An 18,630-nucleotide genomic window follows, 5' to 3' on the forward strand; every position below is an offset into this window, starting at 1 on the left:
TTCTTCATGTGCATCTTGTAATCAGTTGTAAAAGTGACCTTCTCCTGAAGTTTGAAGGTTCAATTTTCAGTGTGGGCAACCGGAAAATACAGTTGCAAATTACTTAGGACCCCTATCCAGTGATGGCTGATGGAACAAGAGCATGCTACTCCCATGAAGTAAATAAAGGGTACCCTTCGAAATTCTGCCCAGATTCCTGAGTTGGACAGAAACATTCCCGGGTTTGACAAGATACACCTCAAGAAGGTCGGTGGTTATATCGACTGAAATGTTGTGAAAATGACACTCAAGATGAGAACAGTAGTCTGATGAATCCAAATAATACACATAATCAATCCCCATCTCCAAAATTCAGAAACTTTCTATGAGTTAATCTTTGAAGATATAAGAAACTTGAAGTGTAACGATGTTACTTGCCGGGTAATACCAATTCACCCTGCTGCAGGCTAAGAGTTGGGCAGGGTGTTCGACATGGGGTATTGGAAATTTATCTTTTTCTCCAGAAGTCTGGAATAGTTTTATTGCCGATATGTTAAACAGAAAAGAAAAGTGAAGTTGACATGGCGACGAGAGGTCTGCTTTATTATCTGGAAAAGATTATCATAAAGTCACCTGGTCAGGTTAAGTGTCAGACCAAGTGAGCATGGGAACAAAACTTGGGAAATGCACGAGTTAGCTGATAAGTTTGTTTGCACAGATAATACAGTTTCTTTGAGAGAAAAGTAATTTGAGTTGAAGAGAAAGAGTGGAAAAGGAGAATTAAGGAGAGATATGGTTACAAAAGAGAAAGACGAAATTCACAAGAAAAGAGAAAAGAAAAAGAGTATAAAATAATGGGATAGAGAAAAGAAAGAGTAATCTACAAGTGACAGAGGGGGAAGAAGTCAATTTAATAAAAACCATTGTATTTTTAGAAATAGGGGTCTTTAGCTGACTGGCGTTAGAGAGAATGCACCACTCTGGGCCTCGACCCTGGGGGCCAAATCCCCATAAGAGCTAAGTCAAAAAGCTCTTGTTCCTAGCTGGGAAATTAACTAAATGACTTAAATTGTAGCAACCTGCATCAGGGAGGCATTGAGAACTTGAAGAACTTAGCTCTTCATGTACAAAGTTTACCACGAAGATTTTTCTTTAAAATAATTATTTTTGTTCACAAGAAATGCTCTGAGTTATTTTTTTGAACTGTTGAATCGAAACACGTTTTGTTACAGCACCGATGCCAAATTGTAGCTGAGAAGGATAGCATACAAACCATTTATTAGAGCATCTACGAAGGATGAACCCAACCCCAGCATCTGACGATGAACAGCCAAAGATAAGAATTGCCACATAGATTTAGGGACATGCACGTTTTGTGTCCCCTGAGCAACAGAGCGGTATTTTCTGGTGACCAGTCTGGTCACCCTTGAGGGGTACACTACTAGACAATTAAGAATATAGCCTTGCTGGGTTGCATCTATGGCTCTGTGAGCTGGGAGCGATGAACACGGCCAGGGGTACATCACAAGTATGTTCCCGTAAACCAGGATAGCGACGGATGCAGCCTCGAGGCGTAAAGGGTTATAGAAGCATAAATTTTTTCCCCCCCCCCAAAAAAAAATTAATGGATTCTGCATGAATTACCTAAAAACGGTTGACATACTGCAAAACAAAATAACCAAAATAAAATATAACACATGACTTTCGGAAACATACTTCGAATTGTTTAAACATGGAATAAATTGCTTGCATCAGTTGTCGGGTTTAGACCCTCATGCTTATCAAAATCCGAAAAAAAAAAAAACTGCATTTGATGTACCCCACCTATGCACATAATTCCTCCTACACAGTTCAACTCCTAGATAATTGCACATTATCCTATGTTCTATAATACACTTTTGATGAGTTGTAGTGCACCTCCAGAGCACTGTACACAATGATTTTATCATAATCTTTTAAAAACTTACAAAATTATTCTTACTTTCTTTGTATTTTTCAAAAATAACCTTTTTCATTTGACCTAATTTGACAGTTAAAGGGAAACAACTCCATATTTCAAAAAAATAAAAAAAACAGAAAATACACAAACAAAAACAACAATATCTTACAGCTTCTCAAAATTGCAGCAAATTTTAATAGAAAAAAAGGCAATTTCTCAGCATTTCCAAGTTTTCAACAAAAACATGCTGAGACAATAAATGAAGACTTAAAATATATTTTTATTTTGTTTCTCAGCACATACTTCATATGATAATCTATTTTCACATTGTCTTTACAAAAACAGTTTTTGTTTCCAACTACTTTGAAGAATTCAAAGATGTCTTGATACTATGAATCTGTTCTGGAACAAGTACTTCAGTTTAGCATCAAATATAAATTTTACCAAATCATCGGTGGAATGTTATACATTCAATGTTGTAATAAATGTAATAAGTGTTTTTATTTTTACTCCTTTCACTTTTTTATTGTTTCTTTTTTTTTTCTTTCTTTTTCTTTTTATCCTTTTCTCTTTACTTCTTTGTTCTCTTTTCTCCTTTCTTTTTTTTTTCACGCTCTACTTTTATTTTCTATTTTTTTGCTCTGTTTTTTTTTGTTTTTGATTTTAGCTCTTTTTTTTATTTCTTTTTTTTGCTCTCTGCTTTCTTCTTTTTTATCTTGTGGTAACCAACACCCACTTCCAGCATCTACGTCATCATCTTTTAGCATTTAAATGACAGCCACATTGTCAAACAGATAGATTATATCTTAGTGTGTGTGTGCGTTGGGCGAACCCTGTTCTTGACTCCCATGATTTTTAAGACATGGTTACTGGTAAAAAATTCGGCTCAGATCGCACATTTGTTCGATCAAGTCTTCAACTTTAACTTCAGGCAAGGCGAGCGACCAAACAGCCAAAGCAGATCAGCATCGATAATTTAAAATTTTACAGAGTAAAACTTCCTAACCACTTCTCTTTTGCAAGGAGAATATCAACTTGAGGCAGAATGGCAGATTGTTTAAATCTGCTACCATCAACTTGGCACACAGACACCTTGGTGTTACAAACCGCTGTCGTCAGGACTAGGTAACAAGAGACTCTCCACCTCACAGAGCAAGCGCATGAACCGTGGGTGACAGGTGTGCTAAACTCTTGTGATCTGTGATGCTATGTTACTCTGCCAATCCATGATAATAGAAACATGTACTGATGAGTTTACAAAAGGATAAGAGGGTATAGCAGCCTTTGGAGACTTCTGTAAACTTTATTGGATGGTGAAGCAGGCAAACCGAGGATCGACAGGTGTCAGTGAAACACATTCAAAAGGTTCTCTTTTCCCACCTCTCTGCCTGGCTGGCACAAATGTGTAGGTGGGCAGCTGCTGACCTGGGTGACAACAATTAAGGACAACCTGGCAGTATTATCAGATCCCTAAGTAGTCTCCGGCAATGGAATTAGGGGTAGTTAGTCATATCCGGTGACCTGATCAATGAAACTGGACTGTGATGATTTGAGATGCAGTTCATGCTCAGAAGGAAGCCAACTCGATTTGACCAGGATGATAGCAGTTATAAGTACAAGTTTCTTTATTGCTCTCTTTTTTATGGTGGTTGGTAAACAAAGATGGAGTAAAAAAAAAAAAAAAAAACACTATGTAAACACAATCAGCTTTTCTGGCAAGGAGAAAGATTTTCCTCCCTACATGTCACCATAGACTTCCTCACTTGATTCAACTTCCTCTACACATTTATCATATTTGGAATTTCCCATTCTCTTATATAATGTTAAACATAAGTGAAAATTTTCAAATTTAATCCGATTTTTACACACCTGTGTCTGAATATAATTGCATCTTTATTCTTCAGAGTTGTGGCGATTGATCAAAGAGGTTATTCTTTGTCCGATAAACCAAAAGGAAGACGCAATTATATAAAATCAAAACTTGCAAAGGATGTTGCTGAAGTCATTGAAGCCCTGGGTATGTAATTAAAATATTATTTTTTATTTTAATGAGTCATGACTCCTCAGGCCAAAAGTCACTTGAGGATAAGTGTTAATGAGATTGTCAGTTGGTTGATGTACCATACCAAAGTAGCACTCTCTGTAGGTGGGTTGAACAGATTTCCTCCAGTGATGAGCATGCGTGGAAGCGCTCAAGAATTGTGTATCAATGTCTTAGTCGGGCCTACCTACAGCAAAAATGAGTTCATCCAAAAGCCAATACCAGACTAATTCAGGAAGTAACTGCCAAGGTTGCTCTGGTAATGTGTTGTGTTGAATCATATTGACAGTCGTTCGTGAGTGTGTTGTGTCATTTCGACGGAGTTGGTCGGGATTGTGTCTGGTTGTTTTGATGGAGTTGTTTGAGTTCAAATTTACGGAATTGTTCAAGATCATGTTCGATTGCGTGGACAAAATTGTTTGGAACCATGCCGGAACATGTGGACGGAATTGTTTGTGTGTTGAGTCATGCATACAGCATTGTGCAGTTCCGTTCATCATCCGGTTGACTTGACGGGTGTGATAATTTCTTTTTTCTTTTTTTTTTTTTTTTTTTTTTGGAAATTTCATGGGAGTGTGAAATTTACAAGCCGTTCCCAGTCACATGTATATCCTCGTCAGGGGAGATGATGACATTAGGTTATTTTTCTTTTGCAGCTCTTTCAGCGAGGTGTTGATGTTCTCCTACATACAGCACATGGTTGAGTTGATGAATCATATTATGAGAGGATGTAACATAATAGATGGGATGGACAAAATTTGATTGCTTAAATGGATGATTCTACAAGTATTTGTGAATATTGAGCTTTAAGACGGCCATATTCTAGTGTGCTGAGAAGCAGTCTCATGGTAACATTCACAAATGGGCAGTTCTTAGAAATTCTGTTCATTGAAATTCCTTTAAAGTAAGCATAAAAGAAAGAACAGTTCGTTTCTCGATGATCATATTTTACATGTATATGAATTGAAAAAATACATTGAGGATATTGCTAAGGCTGCTGCAAAGAAGGTGGGCTCCCTCTACCATGCTAGAAAACTACTTGCATTGGAGAGCATCCTACATTTTTATAAAGATTTAATTCATCCATATATGGAGTATTGTTGCCACATCTTGGCTAATGCATCTACCACTAGTCTCTCATTCTTAGACAGGGTTCAAAAAAATCAAATTTAATAGGTTCCACACTATCAAACAAGCTCAAACCTCTGACTCATCGCTGCAATGCCGCATCTTTGTGATTTTTTAAAAGTACTTTAATGGAATGTGCTCTGATGGACACATAACACTTGTGTCCCACTCGACGTACGTACTCTCAACCAACCCAACAAGCAGTAAAATCGCACCCCTTCACTGATGAGGTTCCTAGATGCTGTAAACCTTTTATACTAATAGTTTCTTTGCTTAGACTACTAGACTTTGGAATTCGCTCCCTGTTTCTTGCTTCTTTGATTGTACTAACCTGCAAAAGTTTAAATGTAATGAGAAAAGACTTTTAATTGCTCAACACCCCACAATCCCCTGTTAAATGATCCCAAATAGTAACCCCTCACATTCCAAGTGGCAATACGCCTTGATTGGGTTGAAAAAGAGTTTAAAAAAAATGTGCTTTTTCATTAAATGTAAACTCCTCCTATTGCTTTTTATTGTTTTATTTTGTTTTGTTTTTTTGTGTGTGTGTATTTAGGTTACAAGAATTGCATTTTGGTTGGCCATGATTGGGGCGCTATTGTCGCGTGGATTACCGCGGAGCTTTTTCCAGAAAAGATTTCAAAGTTAATAATTATGAACTGCCCTCATCCACTTGTCTTTCAAGATCATTTGTTTGCTAATTTTTCTCAAGTTAGAAAATCTTGGTAAGTCGTTTTTTATGAAGTTACCTCTTTTAAATCGTGGGAAGAAATCGTCTGCTTGGTTGAAATTGAAAAGAGAAATCGTCTGCTTGGTTGAAATCGCAGAGATATTCTCTGATTGGTTGACTGTTTAAATTGTTTATTAATAAACTCTATAAACAATAAATCTATATTTACCATTTCAATAAATCGTCGACATATCGTATGAATATGAATTTTAAAAAAATTTAATGTATTGGTAAACTATTAAATTTGAGTTAGATTCTTTTAATCATAAAAAAGTAAGTTTGCAATTATAAATGATATAATTATGAAAAGAATATAAAGACAAAAATCTAAAATTGATCTCTTTTGACTCTCTCTCTCTCTCTCCAGCTATAACTTAAATATCACAATTACTAATAGTGTTGATATTCCCTTTTGTTTATAGGAACTATTTCAATCATTTTTTTTTTTTTTTTTAACCTTTGGTAATGAAGAGATAAGAAGCGGTGTGATGGATTAAATGTTGCATTTGTGTAGAAAACCCCCCAAACTTTTAACCCTTTGGGCCCTGACCCAATTAAGCAATAATTTGTCAAAAAGACAATAGACTATTAGCAAAATTATTTGGTAATGTATTATTAGAAGACCGAAATATCGTTCATGTTATCTTTTTAGCTATGTTGCTAGGGTCCATACAGCAGCCGTGCAGGGTTGGAAGGGTTAAATGCACTTTCTACTTAGTCATTTTTAACTGGCTTGGTTCTCGAATTCTGGGTGAGTTTAGTTTGATTAAGTCCAGGATCTCCCTCTCTTAGCAATCTGGACACTGTTGGCGAGCAGAATGGAGTCTCTGGGTTAGAAAATGCAGCTGACTATATTGTAGCGAGAATCCAGCAGGGCAATCTGGCACTGCCCAGTTCTCTCCGGGCTAACTCGCTCTGTTACCTCAGGAGCGGGGAGGCTCCCCTCTCTCATTATCAAATTATTAGATCATCCATTTCTCTGTTCCCTCTCCTGTAACTCAGAAAAGGGAAGACTTCCCTCTAACCACAAAAATAATTTCTATTCCAGTTTTCCCAAACTCTGGAAAAAATATCGGTCATCGCTGTCCACTAACCTTATGTGACCTGCACTGGTTACAAAGTTAACCAAATCGCTTGTCAACCAAATTTATTATTCACATGAGAAAAATAATTCTTTTTTCCTTTCCACTTAATTTTGCCTTTTACTTTAATTAAATTGCAAGCGTCGCATCATCCTCCACATCGTTTTTTTTTTTTAATTTTTTTTATCCAACAACATTGTCACATTTGGCATATAAAGAAGAAAAAACAGCTTCAGAATTCCAAGTGAGAGGTCAGTTTTGCACATGAATTTAACATAAAATAATCTTTCATTTTCAGGCTATTCTAGCGTTTTAGGGAAGTTAACTTTTTTTATGGGAGATAATTTCTGTGTGATTATTTGAAGAATATGGGGAAGAAGACAGAGAAAGAGGAGTCTTTTTTTAAGGTGATAATATGTAACTTTACAATGTTTTTATATTGTTTGGCTTGTTACTCAAACTTAAGGTTTTCAATAGAGTTGACGGATTTAGAGAGGGATGGGTGGGTTAAAAACCTTTCTTAACCTGTAGGTTCAGGAAGTTGTTTTAGAGGCTTGCATTTAGGGTTAGTGAAAAGGCTTGTATTTAGGGTTAGAGGCTTGCATTTAGGGTTAGTGAAAGAGTTATGAAAAGTTGTTGTTTTTTGGGGGTTTTTTTTGCATTTTTGTGGGTGTACCAGTCGAACTTAGGGTTATTTGTAGGGTAAGTAATTATTTTTTTTACTAATTTTTAGCATACCCCTACCTAAAAAAAATTGAATTTATCTCCCATGGCAATTTTTTTTTTTTTTTTTTTTTTTTACCAAAAGCCGGCTGATCCATAAAACAAGTCAATCATATCCCTTTCATTTTTATTTCAATTCCTTTTATTTCAGGTACATTTTTTACTTCCAAATTCCCTATCTTCCGGAATATGTGATGTCCCAAAATGACTTCCAGGCATTGGAAAAGATGTTCACAAGCAAAGCAGGAGTGAGGGCAGAAAACATAAATAAAGAAGACATTGAAATTTATAAATATGTGTTCGGACAAAAAGGTAAAGAAAAAAACCCTAAAATTATTGTTTTTTTATATAAACGTTCTGGACTCTTCACTTAAACAGACACTGTGACACCACATGATACCACCAACATGTTGCTAACCCCTATGTGCTATGGATTTTTCGTTCACCTTATCTTTTTATGACTGTGTAGTTGTCTTTTACACGTTGGCGACCATCAAGGGGAACGAGCGCACAGGCTCACAAGTTTAAAAATAAAATAACATGGAAAAAACAAAGAAAACACTGACTCTAGAGTTGTAAGCCATGTTTAGTTTCAGCACAGTTTCCGATGGTTAGTTGTTTTAGGGTTAGGGTTAGGGTTGGTTCTCAGTAGACAGAACAGTTTCCAATGGTTAGTTGTTCTACACAAGTCTTGGAGGTGACTGGTTCTCAGTAGACAGAACAGTTTCTGATGGTTAGTTGTTCTACACAAGTCCTGGAGGTGACTGGTTCTCAGTAGACAGAACAGTTTCTGATGGTTAGTTGTTCTACACAAGTCTTGGAGGTGACTGGTTCTCAGTAGACAGAACAGTTTCTGATGGTTAGTTGTTCTACACAAGTCTTGGAGGTGACTGGTTCTCAGTAGACAGAACAGTTTCTGATGGTTAGTTGTTCTACACAAGTCTTGGAGGTGACTGGTTCTCAGTAGACAGAACAGTTTCTGATGGTTAGTTGTTCTACACAAGTCTTGGAGGTGACTGGTTCTCAGTAGACAGAACAGTTTCCGATGGTTAGTTGTTCTACACAAGTCTTGGAGGTGACTGGTTCTCAGTAGACAGAACAGTTTCTGATGGTTAGTTGTTCTACACAAGTCCTGGAGGTGACTGGTTCTCAGTAGACAGAACAAAAGATTCTCCGCGTGTTGACATGAACAAAACATATGCGAAGTTGCTACAGAAAAGGTTTGATTTTTTATGGAGCAATTCTGTTTTCTGACTGGTTGGTAGCAGAACGTGAATTAATTTGATTCGTCAGTTCCTAGCAGCATTGTTTATAAATAGAATCTCCCGACTGTGCGGGATCATACCCCATTATAAGACAAAAATATTGCAACACTGATTCCGATTTTTGGGTTAGACTCTGGGCATGTGTGTCTCCATGCTATCAGTTCATCTTGATCTCGAAAAGCTTTCCTGGTCTGGCCTAAGCCACGATCTACTTTCTTTCTGAGTCCTGTTAAGTCCATTTTTAAGAGTTCAGCTCAACTCTTATTGTCATAAACAGAATTTCTTTCATCTGTAAATCATTTCTATCAACAAGATCATAAAATTCCTTGTCAATTCTAAAGTATTCATAAACCAAATCTAAATATATCTCCATTGTTACTGTCCTTACTCATACCCTAATTTAAACCCTACCATTGGCTCTCTTTTATCTGCATTAAAGAAGAAATTCCTATCTACTGTCTATATCTGCTTATGGCCATATCATCCAGACTATCAGACTATCCTTTAAGTTCAGTGATAAAAACTCCAGATTGATCTTAAGTCATTCCAACTGTCATTAACCCATATCCTAAAGTACCCCAAAACTAAATCTAAATATATCTTGGGTCCATTTTTACCATCACTCTGATAAATCAGCTCATGTCAAGTTTTTTTTCTCTACCTTACTGTCTATTGTCTAGTGATAAATCCTATTCTCTATTTCTTTTGTTTTTTGTTCCTTTTTTTCTTTTACTTCCCAAGACTTTGGGTGGGCACCTATAATATTACAGTATCATAACTTGTTTTACTGAAGGAAAATTGAAAATTTTTTCACAATATAGCTGAGAAGGTGATCTATAAACTGTAATAATTGTTCAACATTTCGTTGAAAAATGAGTGAGTAGTGAAGCTTTAAAGCAGTTCTAAATGACTAAAACTGCCAATTAACCATGTATTCAAACATTACCGTGTTTGAATGGTATATTATTCCACCAGATGTAGTTTTGTTCGTAGAGGTTAGATAAGAATGGCATGAAACTTATTGTATTTATATAAAAGTGTTCAATAACAAATAGAGCTGTATATTTATTTATTTCATTTTTATTCAATAATATTTTGCAAATATGTTTCCATTAGAGTGGCGAATTGCAAATTCCATTAGGCAAAAATGTTTAAACACTTTGCTTTTATTTATTTTTTTAATTATTAAAAAAAAAATTAAAATTGTTGATTTAATATGGCTTATTTATGAACGAATTGAAATATATTCTGACAGATTAAATTTTATCAGTTTATTTATTTTTCATCTATTTTTTTTTATCTTTTTAGAATATAAATGAAAAAGAATGTGTTTTCTCTATCACATTTTTTTGTTTTAATGAATATTCAAATAGTAAATAGAAAAAAACTAACGGATAAGTCACATAAGGGCAAGAAACGCATGCATACATACAGACACACGAAAAGTGGTCACAGAATGTTATTAATATTGGGATGTGTATTTTCTTTTTTTCCAGGTGCCTTGACAGGTGCTATTAACTATTATCGAGCATCTCTCTATGAGAAACCTTTGCAACCTCCAAAGGAATTTCTCCAGATGCCTGTCCTAATTGTATGGGGCAGCAAAGACGCCTACCTTGAGAAGGAGATGGCACCTGCCTGCGGAAAATATGTCAACAATCTCTGCATAAAGTTTGTGGAAAACGCTTCCCATTTTGTCCAGCTTGACCAACCAGCCGTGGTTAACAAACTGATGTGGAAGTTCTTGGAGTAAACTAAACTATTTTAAAATGATTTTTTGTTATAAATTGTTTTGCAGACATTTGTTATGAAAATAAAGAAATAATTATTTATAAAGCCTACTCTTTTTGAGTTTTGAATTCACAACTGAGATGCTAAATGCCATCTAACTTGATTATCGCAGCCAAACTTTGGAAGAGGGTGGGTGCTGGATAGTGTACAGGGTTGGATAAAATAATGGAAAATAATTGAAAGCAATGGTTTTCTGATGATAACCCTCCCATGAAATTCGTCCTTGTGAAGCTCTTGGTCTATATAAAACAAATAGCATAGTGTTCAATGTGTTCTCCATCTCAAGCCTGTGTAAATACTATACGAACTAATTTTTGTCTTTGTGCATATGGATACCGTAAACAGGCTAGAACTTTTGAGAATGCTGTAATCCTGACTATAAATATCGTTTCGTGGGAAAATCAAATCAGTTAGTGACTTTTTTATTTACTCGTAGCTCTATCATAAGATGTAAAAAGGTTTTACCATGAATTGTGTGCATCACAGAATCAATGCACATAGATGACTACACTTACCAGGAATTTCTGCCTTACCAAATAATCATGAACAATTTTCTTCCAAGTTTTTCTCTTTTATCCTGACACAGGAGTTATTTCAAACTGTCTTCCCTAAATACAGTAGAACCCCGGGATACGGCATAAAAATTAGTAACAAAATACAGTACAGTATATAATACATATGTATATAACCAAATAACATTATAAATAGCACCGTAAGATGGGGCAAATACTGTAACCAGGATCCGGAAAAAACATTGTATTCCACATAGTAACCTGAAAAAAACATATCCATCGTATCCCAGGTATGTACTAAATATTTCTGGACACTCTCTAAAAAAAATATGAGTTTTAATTACACATTGATGAACACTATCTTTATCTGACTTTATAATGGTCTGGACAACCAAAAAAGAGTATCTTCTCCACCTCCATATTCAATAATTACTGTTGTAAATAAAAATCATTTTTTCATACATGTGAACAAGGTAGTTCGAATTGATTGCTTATCGTTGGTATTGTTCTATTGAGTGTTGCATTTCATTTAGTTATTTGTTTTATTATAAAGGAGTCTATGATATTTGAATGATTATTTAAATGTCATCGATATCTCCCTTTTATAAATTGACTAGCGAGGGGTACCCGGGTGTTTTTCTGGGTTTGTGAAAAAAAACCGAAAATGTGAAAAACAAACAGGTGCCCGTGAAAAAAAAAAACGAAACCTTCACGACGCGCAGTTGGAAAATAGTAAAGTGTTAAAAAAAAAAACAGGTGCGCGTTTTTGATTGACGCGATAGGTATTCAGCAGTAAGCATTTTGTGCGGGACAGTTTTGAATGAGGTGAATACATCGGTTTGTTTGTTTTTAAAAACCCGCTTCCTGTTTATTAGGAGGAGCGAAATGAAAGCTACAGTCTGATATGACGAAGTCGACATTGAACAAACGTTACTTAGCTCTCTTGAGACAACTGGCTTTCGGCCTGTTATTAGAGTCGAGTTTCGCTTTTTTTTATACCGAAAACCGAATGTAACGCGTGCCGATGCGGAAAATGTGGAATAATTAACGTTTGAAAGTCAATAAAATTAAATAGACAGGCGAGCTCCGTGGGTAACTCTGAGATATTACAATTTATAGATGATATAAAAAGTTTTAAGAAGTTGTGAACCGAGCAAGCGCTTCTCTGAAAGAAGCCTTTTGTGGACATCGAGGAAAAGCGTACATACATACATACATACATACATACATACATACATACATTTTCGCTTTTATATATATAGAAAATGATCCTGACTTCTTTATAGAGGCTTGGGCCCTCATAGTTCCCTTAGGTTAGGAGGACACTAAGAGATTTATGAACACTTGCGTTGTCTTTCATGTAAAATTTTACATAAGAATATACTTTCAGATTTTACACAATATGTAACAGTTTTATTACACCAGTCTATCAAGGGACGTTAACTTCAGGCTTCTCTAAGAATAATTTATATACTTTGTCCATAAAGTGTCAAATGCAAGGGAGGTAACTACTAAGAGATTAATCCTATATTGAAGAGACGATTTGAGACAGTGAAAACGTTTGTTGCTTATTAGATAGTAGTGGTCGAGTTTGTTTAAACTTATTAGACGGCAATTTTAATTTCGAAAAACGGGCAAATATTGAGAGAAACGGCTTAAATAGAATTTCATTTGGAGCTGCCATATTTCACTTATGCATTAATCGAAACAAACACCAAACTGTGACTTGGTGGCTAACCCATTTTAGCATTTGTTTGTATGGAGGGAGGGGGGGTTGTAAAGCCAGTTGATTTTTTTTATTTTTATTTAAAGACAAAATCCAAAATTAGTCTTTCTATTCGCTATATTCCCTCCTCCTCCTCTTTTTCTCTCTCTCATTTTTCTCTCATCTTTCCCCCTGTCATTTTTTTTTTCTCCTTGGTTGTTATTTTACATTAAAATACCGGACAATCATAAGTAGCAAATAAATCAATACAGTAAAACCCCGGGATACGGTGGCACTAGGATACTTTTTTTTTTTTGTTTCCAGGTTACGATGTGGAATACAATGTTTTTCTGGACCCTACTTACGGTATTTGCCTCGTTTTACAGTGTTATTTATAATGTTATTTGATTATATACATGTGTATTACTGTACTGTATTTTGTTACTAATTTTTAATGCCTTATCCTGAAGTTCTACTGGAGTTCAAGGCTGGCATGGAATTTCTTGAATTAATTTATTTTCTGGGACATTAGTCAGATAGTTTTATATATATATATATATATATATATATATATATATATATATATATATATATATATTTAAATAAGGGAGTAGTCACCAACAATGTGTATTTTTTAACATTATTTTATTATTCCGTGTCTTGGTTTTTCATTAGAAACATTAAAAAAAAAAAAAAAAAAAAAATCCCCTATTTTAAATACACCCCTCTTTCTAAACAAACATAATATAAGACTAAAAGGAAAAAATCACAATATTAAAATCCAAGAATCCAAAAAATAAATATCAAAATAGAATGAAAGCACCCCCACCCTTACTTCAGAAGAGCCAGTCCCCCCTCCCTACGCATACACATTAGTAACGACCTCGGATCACAGCCGCCTTCCTAAGAAAGCAAATGACCCCAAAATATACACATTCCTAAACCAATAAAAGCAAACACACACACGCGCACACACATACACATAAACACACACGCACACACACACACACACCCTACCCCACCCTAAAGGAAAAGAAAAAACACATTAGCAGAAAGAAATTGCGACTGACCGACTACAGCCAGGTCAAAATCTCCCTTGACAAAAAAAAAAAAAAAAAAAAGCATAGCAATGTATAATAAACACTTACAAGACTCCACCCCTTGGAAAAACTTCAAACTAACGAAAATCGCCATTTTTACACATTTGAAAATAATTTCTGACGAGGACGCATCAGACCGCCTGAAACGTACGTAAACGATTTCAATAACTTAAAAACATTATTACAATGATCCAAACATAATTCTCAATGAAAAACCAAGACACGGAATAATAAAATAATGTTAAAAAAATACACATTGTTGGTGACTACTCCCTTATTTAAATATACATCTTTCTTTCGTTGGAATTTATTAACCCATTTTATATAAATATATATATATATATATATATATATATATATATATATATATATATATATATATATATATATATATGCCATCCACATACAGTACTATTTCGCTGTTTCACAGCTCATCAGTGCGGCTAGACAGGCAACTACCTCAAGTCAAGATTGAAACCCAACCGCCTGTAACAGACACTAGTGTTTAATGCTTATCTAATCATCAATGTAGTGTAAATTCCTGCCAGTTATGAGATTCGAACTCAGCAACCTTTTGCTACCTTTGTGGAGCTTCTACTTCAGGGCCATAAAATCGGAAGGAAGGGAATTGAGAACTATTAAATGACGCATCTGGGCAAATATAATGACAAACTAGAGTGTTTGCATGAGCGGAAATTACAAAAGCAGGCCAGTAGAACAGTTGGTGACTTCAGATAAGGTTGTGATATCGTCATGTTCATCAAGCTTCAAACAAGCTTTTTATTTTCTTTATTTTTTACGACATCAATTAAAAAACGAATAACACCTTGGATGCATTGCTTACTGCTAGTATTGTGTTATTGTAAAATGGTTTGTCTGATCTTTATTACTATTGATGAAACTATTGATGTCCTTGATAGATATGCAGCTGGTAGATTCCAGGATGTCAGCCTGGTTTAGTCAATAAGATTTTCAACCAGCTTTCCAAGCCAGGACTTTAGGCTGTTTACTTGAGAATTTCCATTAGCAATGTAACAGATTACTTTTTGCTGAAGGGGATCTCTTTTATATCTCAATTAGTTTTGGGACGATTAATCGGAATCGGGAAACGAAAACATTGGGACTTTTTGGAGAATCGCAATTGGAAAAACAATTGTGCCTATGTTCCGATGTCAAAAACGATTCTTTTAAGTGTTTTTTTTTATTTGATTTTATTTAAAACAAAATCTTCCATTGTTGTACTGACAAACTAATTGTCCGTTCTAACTCGACAGGCCTCACATTATCTTTATTTTTAAGTAAAAAAAGAACACTTTAAAATAAGTTAAAAAGACACACATAAAAAAAACTTACCAGATAGGTAGAAGAGTAATTTAGCTTGCCTTTAGTAACATATATTTGTTTTGTGCACTGACTGCGCTTAAACTGTCGAAAAGAAAGTAATTTTTTTGGCTTAAAAAACGATTTATATCCTCATGCAATTCGTTCTTTTTATGCTAGTGCGTCTTAACTTCAATAAATAATTGATTAATAATAAATTTAAAAAGTAATGTGTAAGCCATATAGATGTGAAAAACATACGCACACGCTCGAGGCGGTGGTGCGCCGCGGTGCGTGGTGTGGTGCGCACATACAAATAAGAAATGATCACAGAATTTTAACACAATCTAAGGGAGGTTACTCTAACTGACCAGAAACTACTTTGAATTTCCATCTCAATTACACAAAATTTTTAAGTCTTTAAGCGATCAAGTAGAGTATTTCAAACCATTTGTTTTTGTTTTTTTTTAAATTATTATTTTGTTTTATTTTCAGAATCTTATATATATAAATTTCCACTTAGGAAACAAACAATTTAAGCTGCGCAAAAATAGGTATTTTATTTTATTAGTTTATATCTGCCCCGTGCCCCAATCCCGTCGCATTTAATTTTTAAAAAATTATATACGATATATTATTAAAAAAAAAATGTCTTTTCTCTATAAAGCAAGCCGGGCTGTTTTACTTTTGCCTTTAATAATTTTTTTTACAAGTGTTATCATAATGAAACTGTTCCTTGGAATGTTCTTGAATCCTAAAAACTTGCTTGGCATGGGACAGAAGACTAAGATTCGAGATGAAAAGCCTCCCCCTAAAGGATGGACGGACCCTTCTCTGGGGACACATGGATTTTTACAGCTAGAAGTAAGTGTCAAGATTTCTTTCTAGAATTTCATTTTTCTAAATGTTTATTATTTTTTAGTTTTTGCTAAAATGTTTTTTGTATTTTCTACACCACTGCGAAAACTCATTATTTACTAATGAAATATCATTTATCAAGGCCAAAAGCAACTCGGAGATAAAGGTAAATGAGTACTTATGCAGAACACTGCCGTTCTATTTTGAGACGGAATTGTCAAGTTAAATTCAATTCTTACAGTCTATTTGTTTTTACAGATTATTTGTTTATTAAAGTGTTAGGTGAAAATACAGAATAGTAAAAAAAAAATGGGGTTCCATCTTCATGTTAAGCATAGGCTTGTAAACAACATTATTATTTCAGCACGGTCCGTATTCTGCAGTAAAGTGCTCGTAAATGTATGAGAGAATTAAAATGAAGAATAGAATGAACATATTTTGATATTTATAAGAAATTAGTATTTCAGTTTTTAGGGAGTCAGTTCTGAGTTTTGACTGAGAATTCTGAGTTAATCCCGGAAATGGGCGAAGTTGTTTACGACTTTAAAAAAATATAAAACAGGCAGACAATACTAAGCATACGAAGGATTAGGCTTAGGTTAAAACAAAATGTTAGCCTCAGGCTTCGGCCATTCTTTCGTAAGATCTTCTCAGCAACAATCCGTCTTTCTCCTTTTTTGTATTAAAATCAAACAGAACTTCCATGAATAGAGTTTCTTTCCAAGAGCTTCTTATCTGTAGAACACGTGACTGCAAGAATGTTTCTCTATAGACTACAACATTGTCTTTTTCACGTTCAATGTCAACAAATATGTCATGTCGTCCTGTAAATTAATCAGTTTTCTCTCCTTTCATAGAATTGTATTCCATCATCTAATTGAATACCTAATTAATTCTTCTTGAGTGGCTTTTGCCTCGGTAAGTGACTGGTTAATATATAAAAATAGAAACCCTTCAAAATAGTTGATAAAAACAAACTAAAAACATGGCTTTCAAGTCGTAGACTGACTCTAGATTCAGTGCTCGTTGAGATAGTCGACAAATCGAGTTTTCTAAATATGTCCTTTTAAGCAAAAATAATATTGCTTACTTTAATTGTCATGGCGAAAATAGTAATATATCCAAAAATTACGACATTCATCAAGTAGAATGTTATTTACAGTTAAAACTAATTTTTATGGAAAATTGGATAAAATTGTATATTCCACAGATGTTATAAAGTAGACGGTGAAGAGTTCACACATTGAACATATTTTTCATGGCTTCCAAAACTTCTAACCTATACTGACAGATTTATTTTATTTTTACTAAAAACACAATAGCAGTTGTTGTACTTGATAAATTTTCATAATTTTGGGATATATTACTATTATCCACATGACAATTAAGTAATATTGTTTTTGCTTAAAAGGACATATTTTAAAAATCGATTTGTCGACTTTATCTTAACAAATATACTGGATTCTCTGTCAACAGTCGGAGCTGTCTCCATGAGAACTTAAATGCTTTGGGTGCCGATTCCTTCCAAAGATCTAAAGTTAGAGGACGATTTATGTATTTGTTGTTATTGAATTTGAAAACGATCATTTATTCATATATATATATATATATATATATATATATATATATATATATATATATATATATATATATATATATATATATATATATATAATGTGACTAGAAATAAATCATATTCCAGAAAGCAATCTACTCAGCTGAATGATAATTCTAATAACCGACCGCCTTACCAACATAGCTTCACGCAATGCAATAATCATAACGAGCTAAACCTCCGCAACCATCATTGGAAAAAGAAAAATATTTGGTTCAATCCCCACTTCAACTCAAATGTCCAAAAAAGAATTTTTTAATATTGTAGAAAATTCTTTTAAGCAACCACATATATATAGTACCATATTAAATAAAAATTCTATTAAAATTTCCTACTCTACAATGCCTAACCTTGCACAAACGATAATAGCATTTAATAAAAAAAACTAAATTGGCTCCGACCACCCCCTTCCCCTTAATGCCAAAAAAAAAAAAAACAACTGCAATTGCAATAATAAGCAATACTGCTCACTCAAAACCGATTGCATCCACAGAGATATTGTATATTCATGTACTGTTACTGAGTTACCTTAACACACCCCTAAGAGGTTCAAATAATCCTCCCATGACAAAAATACCCCCATCCATCTACTACTCCATATATAACTCCAATTAGTGAATCGACAGTTCCACTAACCATTTCACCTACAAATAACAACACATATAATGACATCAATATTGATGAATATAGTGATGATCGCAATAATAATAATAATAACAGCAATAATAACATTAATAATGATAAACCGCTTCATTTTTCTCAAGACACTTATAATACTCGAAACTCACCGCTGAATATAGATCAAAATATCCCAATATATATATATATATATATATATATAT

The 18,630-nt window shown here is 34.3% G+C and overlaps 2 protein-coding genes across 6 annotated transcripts in view; both read left to right on the top strand.

Moving 5' to 3' along the window:
• LOC145249518 (epoxide hydrolase 4-like) overlaps window positions 1-10,724 on the top strand; it is a 142,404-nt gene extending 131,680 nt beyond the window's left edge. For all 4 annotated transcript variants that reach the window (XM_080111135.1, XM_080111134.1, XM_080111133.1 and 1 more), the window contains 4 exons: window positions 3,823-3,935; window positions 5,644-5,812; window positions 7,774-7,934; window positions 10,384-10,724. In XM_080111135.1, coding sequence (XP_079967261.1) covers window positions 3,823-3,935; window positions 5,644-5,812; window positions 7,774-7,934; window positions 10,384-10,640 — 700 coding nt within the window. In that variant the 3' untranslated portion in view covers window positions 10,641-10,724. The remainder of the gene's footprint in view (window positions 1-3,822; window positions 3,936-5,643; window positions 5,813-7,773; window positions 7,935-10,383) is intronic.
• Window positions 10,725-12,597: 1,873 nt separating this feature from the next.
• The window catches only part of LOC145249519 (epoxide hydrolase 4-like), a 35,168-nt gene continuing 29,135 nt past the window's right edge, over window positions 12,598-18,630 (top strand). Inside the window, exons 1-2 of one of the 2 annotated variants that reach the window (XM_080111138.1) lie at window positions 12,598-13,261; window positions 16,029-16,179. In XM_080111138.1, the coding sequence (XP_079967264.1) occupies window positions 16,039-16,179 (141 nt within the window). In that variant the 5' untranslated portion in view covers window positions 12,598-13,261; window positions 16,029-16,038. Of the gene's footprint in view, window positions 13,262-14,352; window positions 16,180-18,630 lie in introns of those variants that run through there. The other variant, XM_080111137.1, reaches the window with a different exon arrangement.

The sequence above is a fragment of the Euprymna scolopes genome, chromosome 28, assembly GCF_053919585.1.
Source record: "Euprymna scolopes isolate OS-2025 chromosome 28, ASM5391958v1, whole genome shotgun sequence".
NCBI lineage: Eukaryota > Metazoa > Mollusca > Cephalopoda > Sepiida > Sepiolidae > Euprymna > Euprymna scolopes.